Source organism: Diorhabda carinulata, chromosome 5 (genome assembly GCF_026250575.1).
Source record: "Diorhabda carinulata isolate Delta chromosome 5, icDioCari1.1, whole genome shotgun sequence".
Taxonomy (NCBI): Eukaryota; Metazoa; Arthropoda; class Insecta; order Coleoptera; family Chrysomelidae; genus Diorhabda; species Diorhabda carinulata.
In genome coordinates, this window is record NC_079464.1 from 5,503,462 (window position 1) to 5,518,004 (window position 14,543).

At 31.4% G+C, this 14,543-nt stretch overlaps 1 protein-coding gene and 1 long non-coding RNA gene across 3 annotated transcripts in view; one reads left to right on the forward strand and one right to left on the reverse strand.

The window, feature by feature from the left end:
• Positions 1-14,543, forward strand: part of LOC130893827 (teneurin-a) — a 572,912-nt gene that overhangs the window by 42,131 nt on the left and 516,238 nt on the right. For both annotated transcript variants that reach the window (XM_057800233.1, XM_057800234.1), the window contains exon 2: positions 2,771-2,974. In XM_057800233.1, coding sequence (XP_057656216.1) covers positions 2,836-2,974 — 139 coding nt within the window. In that variant the 5' untranslated portion in view covers positions 2,771-2,835. The remainder of the gene's footprint in view (positions 1-2,770; positions 2,975-14,543) is intronic.
• On the reverse strand, positions 12,742-14,112 carry LOC130893828 (uncharacterized). Its single transcript, XR_009059253.1, has 2 exons — positions 13,831-14,112; positions 12,742-13,151 (listed from the first exon to the last, which is right to left on the reverse strand). It is a non-coding gene; the product is annotated as an uncharacterized LOC130893828 (long non-coding RNA).

A 14,543-nucleotide genomic window follows, 5' to 3' on the forward strand; every position in this document is an offset into this window, starting at 1 on the left:
TGTTTTATGTGCTTGAAATCAAATTACAAATCAATCAACTTCCAGGTAGTGCTTCACAATGAACCTTATTACAAAAAAGTTTTTGGTTAAACCCTTCAATATTTCATTGACTAATTATTTGCAACAACAGTTATATGCTTACTATTACCAAGAAAAGAGAGGCCTCATCCTAATTGCCTATGTAAAATATTTATAATATCACTGGTCTCTTCAGCCTTTGTTCTTGGTGTCTGTCCAAAGCTAGAGAATGCTCGAGGCGCCGCTGGATTTAAATTTAAATTTGTCTTCTTGTGTTGATAAGAGCTTGACTGCATTGACTGCAGAGAATATCTGTTCTAGTTTTTTCTTAATTCCCTAGAACAAGTTGATTTATTATGGATTGAACATAGATAAAGTCATGTAAATAAAAACCAGTAGTAGTTTTCATGTATCTTCTGGTGTACCGCGTTAAACTATTACTGCGCTTAAGAAAATATTTATATGCATCAATTATCGAAAATCATTAATGGTAGATCTAATATCTAGGTAGATCTAGATGCTTAAAATGGAAATTCATAAAGCTGCCGATTATACGAATTGGAGCCTAACCTATCTAGCATGTATTACTTTTTGGCCGAATTTACCAATGAATTTAAAACGATCTTTGTAACACCCTAAGTCGAATTTAGATCCTCCGGAGCAACAGTTAATTTTATTTGTGTATATATAATCAACTTTATTATTATTTCTTCCATAAATATCTCTAAACTTTCTAAATTTGGTGCTCAATAATGGTTTGGTGAGATTATCAGTCAATTAATCAATCCACTGAACAGCAGTATTCAGTCCATTATTATTTTGTTCAAAGGACCAGATTTTATCAAATTATTGCACTCTATTGATTAATCAATATACCAAATACATTTTGGAGATTTGTTAATTTTGTTTCAAATATTTTTAATTATTCTTTCTGCTTGCAAAATTCTGCAGTAGAAAACTTTTCTGTTACTGCAGTTAACAGTATATACTGGATTGATTGATACTCAGAGTTACAATGTATTTAAAAAATGAGTTCATTTGACTTTAACGAGGAAAAAATATAATAATATTCTGAGCTTTTGAATACGGTGACGTTAGCTTAACATTAAGAGGTGTAAGGAAAACAGAACGACGATTGTCTATACAATGAAATTAACAAATGGAGCAACAAAGAAACCAACTAATAAAAACTGAAATTTGTTTCACGGTTTTGAGGTAGTAAATCATGACTTGTTTTTTGTATATGAAATCAAATTACAAATTAATGTACTATATATATATATGAACTAGAACTTCCAGGTAGTGTTTTTACGCTTAATAATGATCCTTATCACATGAAAGTTTTTGGTAAAACCCTCCAACATTTCATTGACCAATTATTCCCAGGATTTGTCTTCTTGTGTTGATAATAATGGTTAATACATCAACTTTCCAGATTTATCATATTTTTTTTGATATCACAGCTAGAATGGTTCAATGAAGTTCACATCAAAATTTGAATCAAACTTCTAAAGCGGGACATATTGCTGTCCCCACGCTAAATCTGGAATATCTCGCCAAAACCGAAACGTTTATACACCTCAAATATATGCTAATTTACTTTTAGCAAGAATACAGAGGCCTTTTCAGTCCTAATTGCTTATGTAAAACTTTCATAATATCACTGGTATCTTCAGCGTTTACACTTGGAAGCTGTCCAAAGCTAGAGAATCATCGAGGCACCGCTGACTTTGAAGTAAGGCTATTCAGTTAAGTCAAAGCTCGGGATTTTTTTTCTGGGTTGATAAGAGCATCACAGCAAAGAATATCTGTTCAAGTTCCGTGTTTATTCCTTAGAATTAGTTGATTTACTATGAGATTTAATACAGAACCTCGTTTTGAACATATAAAAACAAAACAACACTGAAAAAAGTACAGTCTACGTCAAAAATATCATATTTCCTGTATTCAGAAGTCTAAAAACCACAAATTCATCTAATGGATAAGGAGAGAAGTCACATAAAGGAGGAACTCACTCTCTGAAACGAGTCAAAAAAATACTTCAAGACAGCAACAAATATATTAGGAGACGAGTCTACTAACCTATAATTTACCAAAGGAATACTTACTCCTTCTTTTTTCATAGAAAACTTTCTAATGTTGATTTGAATTATTAAAATTCTATCCAAAAACACTTTTTTCCTCCTCAATATTAACGGTTTGATTGGTATGTCAAAATATATTTTTTCTACTACCGTGCATAAAGTACGTACTTCAGACACACTTGTAAAGACGTGTAAAGAAACAAACTTCAAGCAGTAGTGCGTTAAAAATGTTTTATTAAGGTCTCCGTAGTGTAGTGGCTAGAATACAAGGCTCATAAGCGGGAGGTCCCAGGTTCAAGTCGAACTGATGCCATTTTTTATGTTTCTACTTATGTAGAGAGAAAAGTTGACAAAACTAATAACATAAATTTGTTTGCTGATTTGTTCTAATTCAAATGTTCAAAATATTAATAAAACTATAATATATTTTATAACGGAAATTACCATAAAACTTCCGTATTTTGATAAAATTTTCGATAGTAGAAAAAAATTGTATGTTATTCGTATGTAAAGTCCTTTTTTAGACGAATGTGAATATTGTCATATGAACTGCCGTCGAAAAACGCTACTTTACATACTTGTTACATAAATAACGTTTTTTTTAAACATTTAAAGATTACGGCTAGAATGATTAAAAGAAGCTTAAGCAAATATATTTTTATTTCCAGATGAATGTTCCACAAATGTGATAAAAAACATCTTTTATTCGTAACATCGAAAAAAACTTTTACCCATGTCGGGAATCAGAAGAAAAAGAAGTCTAGAATGGCAAGACAGATGTTACAGTTCAAGCGAAGAAGAAATGCCTGCTAGGACAATTGATACTCACGTATTCGCTTCTCTGTTGGCTAAAGCACAACAAGAATATTCAGGTTAGTCTCATTTCGAGCTTATAATTTATATTAAGACAATATCAAATGAATTATTTTGATATGTATAGTAGTTGTAGTATAAAATCTATGCTAAAGCTAAGTAATTCAAAACAACCCTCTTCACAGCGGCGCATCATTAACAATTATTTATTTATTATTATGAACTCTAGCCTCATTGAATTATCGTTGCTATAAATTTGTCTATGTTTAGTCTGTCTGTCAGTTTTATAGATTCCACTTCAACCCCATCAAAGTGTTGTCTTCAATTATTTATTATTAATGTGACTATAATGAACCATAAATATATTTATCTAACCTTATGATTATTATTCTATAAGATAAGAACTAATATATAAAAAAGTCTGTAAAACTAATAATTCGTTCATTCAATTTGATATTCGTTTAGCTCGCCAGTCATATTAGTGAAACTAATTGTAACTTTAAATTATTAAATCCTCAGTTTGATAAATAAATGGTTTTTTTAAAAGCAAGTTGATGAATTGAATTATTTAATTCCAGTATAAGAAGTGACTTCTACTAAGACAAGAAGCTCTCAATATGAGGTATATAGGAAAAGCACCGCTACTTACAGGTATATCCCGGTTAAAATGTCAATTTCCAATTTCTGGTACATCGTCAAATTCATTTTCTACTCAAGATTAAAAGTTACAACGAGAAAAGAACTCAGCGGTTTTGATAAGATAATTGTATATAGGTTCATGAAATCTCTCTCTGAAACCATCTTTTTATCAAAATCATAATGAAAAACACGAGTAATTTCCTCGGTATTTTCCAGTCTTAAGGAATTGAGAGGAATTTTCAATAGAGTGCGCTCAAAATTGGTTTATAAATACAGAAATACATTAAAACAATTATTGTGTGGCGATCTGTAATAATTATGACAGGAAGTATGTTGGGCAGACTCAGAGACGCGTTCATATTAGATTTAAAGAGCATATGGCTCGTTTAAAACATAATTGGACCAAAAAATCGGGTATTGCCCATCACGCCGCCAGTAATAATCATGAAATAAGTAGAAACAATGTTAAATTGTTATAAAATTGATCCGACAATTATTCGTTGGATTCATTTGGAAGCATTGAGATTGTTAAATGTAAAATAGTTTGAATAGGTATAAAGGGCTTATTCTTTACAGCTCAGTTTACAGTTTAGGTCAAATCAATAGGTTTTAGTTTGAAGTCTGAAGGCGATAACTTGGTTATCGAAACGCGCGTCAGACAGCGTCGGTGTTGGTATAATGAGACGAAAAATATGCTGTTTTTTACAGATTTGATTTCTGATAACTTGACATTTATTTGAAATAGATATGACACTTTTTTGATTTAATCACTTAAATCATTGAACAACGGCAATTGTTTATTTAGCATTCCTTATATTTATGTTTCAACTGCTAAAAAAAAACTTCAATTGAAAAAATGTAGAACAATACGACACAAATATGCATATGAAAGTAACTTATGTGGGAAATGTGGGTTGTTATACCATAAATTACGTTTTCTAGCCAAACGAACAATTTAAATGGAACTATTCGGTGGCACGTTATATTCGTTTCATGAATACGCTTTTTTTTCGTTTAAATTCTTGTGAGCTACAATAAATTAACAGTTATCTCATTATGATAATGGATATATTTCATGTCAACTCGTAATAGTGATGTTAGAAAGTGATATCTCTTGTTTATTTTACTTTAAACTTTTCAAAAACGATACTTCCTAAAAGAGATGGTATACTTTTATTCATTTATTAACGATGAGAACGTTTGTAAACAAAATCGACCATTTTATTATTAGACGGGCTGAAAAATTTCATCGGTTTACATCTAGATGGCGCTATCTGCATTGAATCCATATGATTTTCATTCAGTCTCAGCATTCAGAATATACGTGTATAGATTTGACAGCTTCAGTATTGTCAGTTTGTGAGTTGTAGCATTTTGAGTGAAGCAGCTTTTGTTGGTTTTAGAAAATGTATAAAAAAGAACATCACATATTAACAAAGCTTTGCTTTTTTGTAAAAAAAGACTATAGAAGTCACCACTTGACTTGATTATAAGGCTTCACCCTAGTAAAATCAACCCTTAAGAACGTGGTTTGCTTTAAGTTTAAACGAAACGAGTACCGCGGACGATGCACGCAGGGGACGCCTCAAAAAGCTTTGATCAATAAAAACCTAAATAATGTTCAAAAAATAAATTTCCGATGACCGTCAGATTAAACTCATTGAGCTAAAATTCTACAGATATCAATGTGTTGGATATAACTTGAATGAATATTTAGGTATGCGAAAGGTCTTTGCAAAGTCACTATCGATCAAAAACAATATGAATTTATGTTCTGGGCAGTGTTTTGAGCTATTAAATCGTGGAAAATCTTTACTATTGACGTCGATATGTAGTAATGAATGAAGTATTTCATATTGGAGCCCCAATCGACAGTCAGTCAAGTGACCTGCTCTAAATCAACCAACTCCAAAGCGAGGAAAAACGCAAAACTTGGCTGTCAAAGATATGACATAAGTATTTAGGGGTACGCATGGTATAATATTCATCATCAACAATAAAAAAATCCCTAAAAAGCGACTATTTTGTAGCGTTATTGGAGCTTTTGAAGAAAGAAGTTGAGAAAAACGGTACCATTTGAGAAATAAAAAATTATTGTTTCATCAACTCAATGCACAGTGTCTCAAATCAATAATGAAATTGCACAAATTGGGTCCAAATTGCTTCCACATCTATCGTATTTTCCAAATCTGTATACCAGAAACTTTTTTCTCTTCCCAGACCTTAAGAGGATGCTCGCCGGACTAAAATTACGCGCTGATGAAGAAGTTATCGCTGAAACAGATGCCTATTTTAAAGTAAAAGAAAAGTCGTATTATGAAAAGATTTTCTAGTCTACAAACTTGATGATGACGATATTTAATGATCAATAGAAATATCTAATATATTTTTTGCATATATTTATTCATTTTAAAACATACAAGATGTTAGGTTAGGTTAGATTAGATTAGGTTAGGTTATTTTAAATAAGTTTCATTGACAATAGTCACATAAAAAGCTTTTCATTAAACAAGATATTAAAAATGATGAATTTCATATTCATTTTCTGAATAAAACTCACTCGTTTTCAAATTTCATAGCATGATGATATTTTGATTCACACAAACGCAATACCTCTTTTCCTCAATCAATGTTTTTGATTTTCCTGCTTAAAATTTATGATTCTTAACATCTCAACATGTTAAAGTAACCAATGGTTGTCGAAACAAGTTGAGATTGTTCATGATAATCTGACATTCGTGATTCGTTAACTTTCAAGTCAAAGAATATATATATTTACCACGTTTATCAGGCTAGGATTTTGTTTGGACAATTGAGATGTCCTTTTTCAAGTCTTTGATGGTAAATTGAGGGAGAATCAAGTGATAAAAGTAACTAGTAGAATTTAAGAAAGACACTACAACTGGTTCGGTGATATATCGTTTACGTAACTGAATGAGTTTCAGAAACTACTCTGGGCTAGTAACGGAATCGTTGTTCTATATGGGTGATTCCGTTCTAACTGTGATATTCAATGTCCTGTATTGTTTTTTTGTACTAGTCATTAATTAATAATCAATTAATAAAAATTTTGTGTTAATTGAATAATTCTTAAGATATTTAAACATTATTTTTATACAATATAACTTGCCACTTAAAGAAAACTTATACTACATCACTTGAATGTCAGTACCGTGTCATGTCCATTCCTAGAATTTACCGATAAATTATTAATTTTTTTTGTCGTAACAAATGATTTAAACTAATTACCTTATAAATTCTAATGTTTATGATCAAACTGAGGAAAATTGATGCACTTGTTGTTTAATATCTTAAGTTACCATGTCAGTACCGTGTCATGTCCATTCCTAGAATTTACCGATAAATTATTAATTTTTTTTGTCGTAACAAATGATTTAAACTAATTACCTTATAAATTCTAATGTTTATGATCAAACTGAGGAAAATTGATGCACTTGTTGTTTAATATCTTAAGTTACCATGTCAGTACCGTGGATAAATGAGTCAGTACCGTGGAACTCAAAATCCGACATTTGTGTCTTGCTCGTGATACTTTGAAGTTGTAGTAAATTCCTCTTAGAGTTTTATTTTTACAGTAAAATAGATGAATAATATGCATAAAAAAGTTAGAAAAGTTAAATTTTAAAATCTTGAAATTTTGAATACAAAAAATCACAGTTAGAACGGAATCACCCATATATTTGAAGCCCTCCAATATTTTTTCTATATGATAATTTTGTTTCCTTTAAACTTCAGATTCGTATCCATATTTTTGAGGATGTTATGAATTTCATGATCAATTTTTATATGAATCCATAAATCGTATTTTTCTCTTAAAAGGTAAATAATATGTGCCCACCTCGACATTCGCATCAGAATGTAACATTCGTGAAGACCTTTTCGCAAACGCAAAAACTTGGAATAAGTATATGCCTGAACGGCTTCATTTCATTCAAATATATTCAAAAATAACATTCCTATCCTTCCGTATTCCTTTTATTATGCCGGTATAACAGATAGAACAGAACTGGATATTGTTTGCATCAAAGAAAAAGTTTGCAATATGAACGTTCCAAAAAATGGGATAAAAATTCAATAAAGTTATTTTCATTTGTTACAATATTTGCACGATTTTTTCTTGGCACAAGATTGAATTATGGCAGTTAACTATAATTGAATAGATTAAATACATGAAAGTAATAGAAAAGCCCAATAAAAGCAGCAAAACTCAACAGAGGTTTACCGTAACCTCTAATACTAACAGGAATTCGACGAGGTGATAGTCTGGACCCATTATTGTTAGCGTAAAAGAAGTTTCTGGAGAATACAAGATGGAACGATGATCAATAAAGATATGATACTACATCGACGACCCTAAAACGAGGATGACCTGCAGCGTTTGATATAACGGTTCAAAACAACAGCCGAAAACCTTAAAATATCTGCAGAAAAAAAAACAGAATCAATTAGCAGAAGATGTGAACTAGCTGTGAACAACTGTTCCATTCACCAGATATAACTTGAATTGGGTATGTGAAAGGTCTCTGCGAAGTAGGTGCCACGCAAAGTCACTATCGATCAAAAACAATATGAATTAATGATTCTGAGCAGTGTTTTGAGCTATTCAAACGTGAAAAATCTCTACTATTGACGTCGATATGTGGCAATGAATGAAACATTTCATATTGAAGTCCAATCGACAGTCGGACAAGTGAACTGCACTTAATCAACCGACTCCAAAGCAAGGAAAGACGTAAAACTTGACTGTCAAAGAAATGACATAAGTATTTAGGGGTACGCATGATATAATATTCATCATTAACAATAAAAAAATTCCTAAAAAGCGACTATTTTGTGTCGTTATTGAAGTTTTTGAAGAACGAGGTTAAGAGTAACGAAACGGTACCATTTGAGACAGAAAAAAAGAGTTTTTTCAGCAACTTAATGCACAATGTCACAAATATACGGTTCAAAACAACAGCCGAAAACCTTATATGCAAACATCTGCAGAAAAAAAAACAGAATTAATTAGCAGGAGATCCTACAAGATGTAAACTAGCTGTCAACGACTGTCCCATTCACTAGTGTATGCAATGTACATACTTAAGAGATCTCAAGGGCTAGCAACTCATAATAGAAGGTACCCAAGTAAATAAGGTTCCAAGGATTTTTGGTTATCCGCGAGACCTCATATGGAACAACAAATATATGTCCACAGATATTATATATGCAGGAGAAAGTTGAGAAACTTGATACAACAAAAACGAAAATTGTGATGATTGCAGAAGAGATTAAAACATTGAGTACTATTGAAGGAGCGAGCCTTAGAGATCAATTAAGAGACAAAACTATGAGAGAAGATTCAGGATATCTCATCTCAATTTTGTTATACAAACTATTTTCGGTAATTAATTAGTTTAAGTTGCATATGCCCGATTTCCTTTAAATTTGAGTATGTTATATAGTTTTTGATGCTGGAAAATAATATATATGTTGGGTGCGGAAAACATTCCTTCACATAGTTTTTAAGGTTTGAACATTGGAAAATGTACACTATCTTGATTAGCTGATATATTTTGCAAATACTTGATGTTGGAGAGGATTAGGGGCGGGGGGTTGGTTCTGTTAAAAATTTTAAACTATCTTTTAACACCCCCCGCCCCCAATCCTCTCCAACATTGAATATAATTAGTTACGACTAATGTAATGACACAAATCAATTTCTAACAATAATTATTTATTTACACAATCATTTATATTGGATACATTCGGGACATTTTCTTCAATAAATACTTCATTTCTATATAAATAGAAATTTCTATATAAATTTAAATAGAAATATCACCAAAATACTGATGATAATGGGATATAGTTCCTTTATAACAAGGTATGTTATCACGGATATCTCGTAAAATTCGTACAATATTTTGAGTATGAGCCTATATATTAAATTAATCAGCATAATTTTCTCCACAACATACTAAAATTTCAAGGTAATCGGGCGTATGGAACCCAAACTAAATAATTATGGATGGATGGATGTAATGCTGCAGGCTTTTTCCTGAAAAAGTAACCTGTATCAATCACATCTTGAATAAATTTATTGATATTATCCCATGATAAAGCTTTCCTTAGCATCCCACGCTGTTCTTATTTACGAGCGAGACTCTAAACAAATATTTTCCTTAACAATCAATGTACTTTTTCAATGTATACACTTTATAACATAGGGGATTTCATCATTTTTGGTTTTTACTGAAAATATCACATTTTCAGAAACTTTTTCTACACGTTTTACATTCACGAAAACGGTCATATTCATGACGGTAACATATTAAATACTATTGCATTTGCTTCCTCAGTTATATCTGATTAAGTATCACTATCATAATCAAGATCCAGCATTTTGAAAATAACTGGAAATAGGAGCAACTGCGAGCAAACACAGTCAAACCGTTTCTAGAGTAACTGCAAAGAATGATCAATGGATGTTTTGAAATTGTATTGAAAGAATTGATAACATGTATGAAAATGACAAATATTCAATTCAACAGTTGCTTAAAAGGACAGAAAACCATGTAAAATTGCATTGGAAATATTTATTTTCGATATATTCCAAACGATGTAAATTCATCTTCATAGTTGTACAAAAAATATTATTCGTATCTCGTGTTTTTTTAGTAGATTTGAGAAGATATTTGGCCTCGACCAGCACACTCTAATGTGCCAATTTACGCACTGAAAACAAAAATAGCAGTTTTATAAAGAACAAGACTCGAAAATTGAAACATCTCGTTCTAATTTTTCACAATTCAAATATTTTCTATATTTATATTCTAAAATATCCTTTTCGCTTTTCCTTTTTCACTTTCCTCTACTGATTTCCTGTTTACAATCGCGCATACTTATGAGTTCATAAAAATCACACTCATAACAAAATTTCCGTATCTATCTTGAATCTCAATCTGCAAGTTATTTTACCGATTTTTCCTCAAGTTGTTACCACTTTTCGACGCTTCATTGCACATCACCCTCTTGCGGAAAGTTGTTTCCCCTTCATATAAGAAATATTCGTCAATTCTGTAATCAAAGGACATCTTCTCTTACTGGGTTCAAGTTCGTTACCACTTTGAAGCAAAAATTAGAACAATAACTTCTTCAAATAATTTCATTTGGTATATACAAGATGTTTCAAGTCAACAGAATGCCACCGAATGCTCAAGATTTATTAATAAATTGAAATTAGAGGCGATTTGTTTAACCAATTTTTTGATTTATACCGAGAAACTGAAAAAAAAATGAGCGAAGTGAAACAATTGCCAAGAACCAAATCAAGATTTGAAGAACAAAAAACATAACAAAAATGCCACAAAAGAGAAGATAAGCTTTAGTTCAAGCAGGTTATAGAAAACTGGGAACGAAAATCGACACCCAAATATTCTGAGATGCAACAAATCAAAACCTAGAAGTATCAGTGACAACGAGCTTGCTCCCGCTAAAGTATTGGGAATCTTTATCGAGCGAGTTTTATTTTACTTTTGACAGTAACGGCAATAATGAGACTTATTATTCTCAGAAATAAATTCAAGAGTGTATTTCAAAAGACGCAAAAGGTTCATCGTACATTTATCCTTCTGGAAATTCTGTAATCTCTAAAATTTATGGAAAAGAGTTTGTGAAGGTATGGTTCCGTTTTATAATGGAAACAGTTTTGTTGACGCGGCTCGTGTCATCTGTCTAAAATAATTCCTGACGCGAGCGCCATCGCTTTCTCTTTGACCGCGCTCTAATTTACTGAGAATAGTGTAGTAGTCCACAAATTGGATATTGGTAGATCAAATGCGTGATTTCCTCTCGTATGGAAAGTAATAACCTCATATTATCATCATCCAATATAATCAATGCACCTAAATTTTGCATTATAATTTCTCGGATCTCTGTTTTCACATCTATTTCAAAAAAAACGACTGTCAAACCTCATATGTAGACTTTTTAACCAAAGCATATGACTGGCAGTCTCAATGAAATTATAACTTTAGATTTAGATTATTGCAGTTCATGAAGAAAAAGCATAACAAAAGAAATTTTGTGTTTGGCCGGATATAGTAACTGGTCAATATGCAAAGGACGTTGTGGAAGCTTTTGCGGAATTGAATATTTTGTTTACTTGGGGATATTCTTAATGTACCTCAACTGAAGTCAATTGAACGATTTTGGTGAAATTTGAAACCAAACGTTTATTCTGAAGATTGGGAAGCAACTTTATATGAAGAATTAGCAAAAAAATTGACTTCAATATTTTATATTTCAAAATTTAAAAACAAATGTTACAAACAAGTTAGCGAAATGGTTTCTTAAGCCGGCCCTGTTCGGCTATTATAGAATTCTAAAATTCGGCGAAAGCGTACTTTTGATGTACGATTAAAATATCAGGAATTCTAAAATACACCGGCCCCCTTCCTTTGATATTTGATTTTTATATAACTTTTTATTATAAGTGGTGGTCTGTATACATCAGGGCTTCTCAAACTTTTTTATATAGCGACCCCCTTCAAGCTTAGGAAATTTTAAACGACCCCCTCCTCTATATAAACGTTCAGTTGAAAATCGAGGAGCGCGTTGTATTTATTATTTTAAATGCTACTTCCATTTTGCATTGCCACTTTTTTCAAAAAATAGTTATAATAAAACTACAATAGTATTTTGTATGATTTTTATTTGTATTTATATTTGTACGTAGTGTGTATACTAATTTTAAAATTTTATTTATAATGATTGAAAAGCATCAGATCTTTGCGACCCTTTTTCAGTAGTCTCGTGACCCCCCTGGGGGTCGCGACTCACAGTTTAAGAAGCCCTCGTATACATTATTCCTTTTGAATAATTCCTAGGAATGTCCCTTTAAATATTTGTTTTGTTCCTTTATTTTCTAGAAGTTTTTAGAATTCTTTTGGGATATATAAGAAGTTTGTGCAGCGCAGTTTAGTTAGTATATAATAAATAGTCGTTGTGAACAGAACTAATTAGCAAAGTAAATAAATTATTTAATTTAGTTGAGTGATTGTGATAAGGGAATTATATCATAAGTTACAGTAGTGTAAAGTATTTTAATAAATTTAGAACGTAAAAGACAGTGTTTATCGATTCTCCCCACGATTAGAAAGAGTGTAAATAAATATGAAAAACATTACGCAAATATTCTAGTATATAGTAACCATTATTTTATACAGTAAAGTGCTAATAATTAAATTGAAGCAAACAGTTGGTACAGTTTTTCCTCCACACCATTATTCTACAATTTGGTCATTCTTTCTTCGCCTCTATGCCTAGTTATGTTAAAGAATGTCGCTTCACTTCAGTTTCGTTCGTTCTATATTTTTGTGACCCGGAGGTTCCTGTTATTAATTTGCTCTTTATCTATCGATGATATTAACACCCAAGAAGCCTTTTCAGCTGTCACATTTTACTGTCTGTCTTTATTGATTTGATTATTGCCTTATAAATTGTGATCTTCGTTTTTGTTTTGGCTTGCTCAATTGATGGGTAGATTGAGCAGCTTGCTGGTGATATTGGCACCGGAAATTCTACCATGAAGTACTAGAATTTCGAAAAGAAAATTATGGAATCAACTGTATATTAGATTATTGATAATGCAGATTTTTTCGCGAATTGCTTGTGAATACTAATATTTTTAATATACTAATAATTTTTCCATACTTAGATAAAGAGAAACCTTTAAAACGAAAATTTATCCATTTCTATATCCAAGAGTCAATGAACTTAATAATATTTGAGGTTTTATATTCAAAATTGTAGTCCTGGTGGTGAATAAAAGAATAAAGGAGAAATATTATGCAAAATAATCATCGAAATGCACAACGATTGTATTATTTTGCGTTACCTTGTTAAAACGGAATTTCATTGTGAATCTCTTCTGCTCGACAAAGCTTAAAAATAAACGACGGGCGTTTTAGTAGCAACAAGTGACATGATTAGGCATAACAGAGTTAAATTGCAGACCCTACCGACAGTTAGCTGTGCATTTCCCAGATTCAACGTGTCTGGAATTTGCATTCCCTCATAATTTGGAGTCTGGACGCATATAACTAGCATGCCAATTATGACCTGAACCCCAGCCTCCCTTGGTGCCGTTAAATACCAACAAATTCAACTGTTTACTATACGTAGTGTCTCGAAATAATGTGCAAAATGAATAATTCCAATAGTACATATGAACTTTGAAAAAAAAAAAGTAGATAAACAGATTGTTACTCACTTTGTCGTTCCTTGAGTTGAAATATCTGTCAATATTTCTTTTAATTCAAATTTTCACTTCGTAAAAGCTTTCGGTTCATTTTTTTTGTTCTATATTTTCAATCATAGGAAATTGTTAATGGATAATTCACTGTCCATTTTATTGTTGTCTTCCTCTTCTTAATCAAGCTGTCTATCTATTTCTGTCTTTCTAGTCGTCGGTTCTCTAATTCTTTATTGCTTCATCGACATTATCTTACCAAGATTTTCTCGGTTTTCTTCGTTTCCTTCTTCCCATGAGACTCCAAGCTTTTTATCCATCTGGTATTTCCGATCTTCTTGTATCTCATGTATCCGCAAAACATTTGCTCTAATTCCATTCAGATCAATCTTTATTTATTTATGAATTATATTAGGATGAGGTGGATGAAATGGAATGAAAATTTAGAAAAGGTAGAAAAACATCTAAGCCTGAACTTGTTTCTCCGAGATCTTACGTGCTCCGTTAGCTCACCTTGTGAATTTTTAGATACTAACATGCCAGAAGAAGAAATCCTGTTGGTAAATAACCAGAATGAATTTATAAAAAGTTTTCTCATTCTTCATTGAATATTTTAAGAGCTATTACAAATTTTATTTAAGGAAAAAGCTGATAATAATTGGACCTTCACCTTCAGATTTGATGAACAACTGATATTGCAAGTACTTTTCAATATTTGTGCCATGGAATTTTCA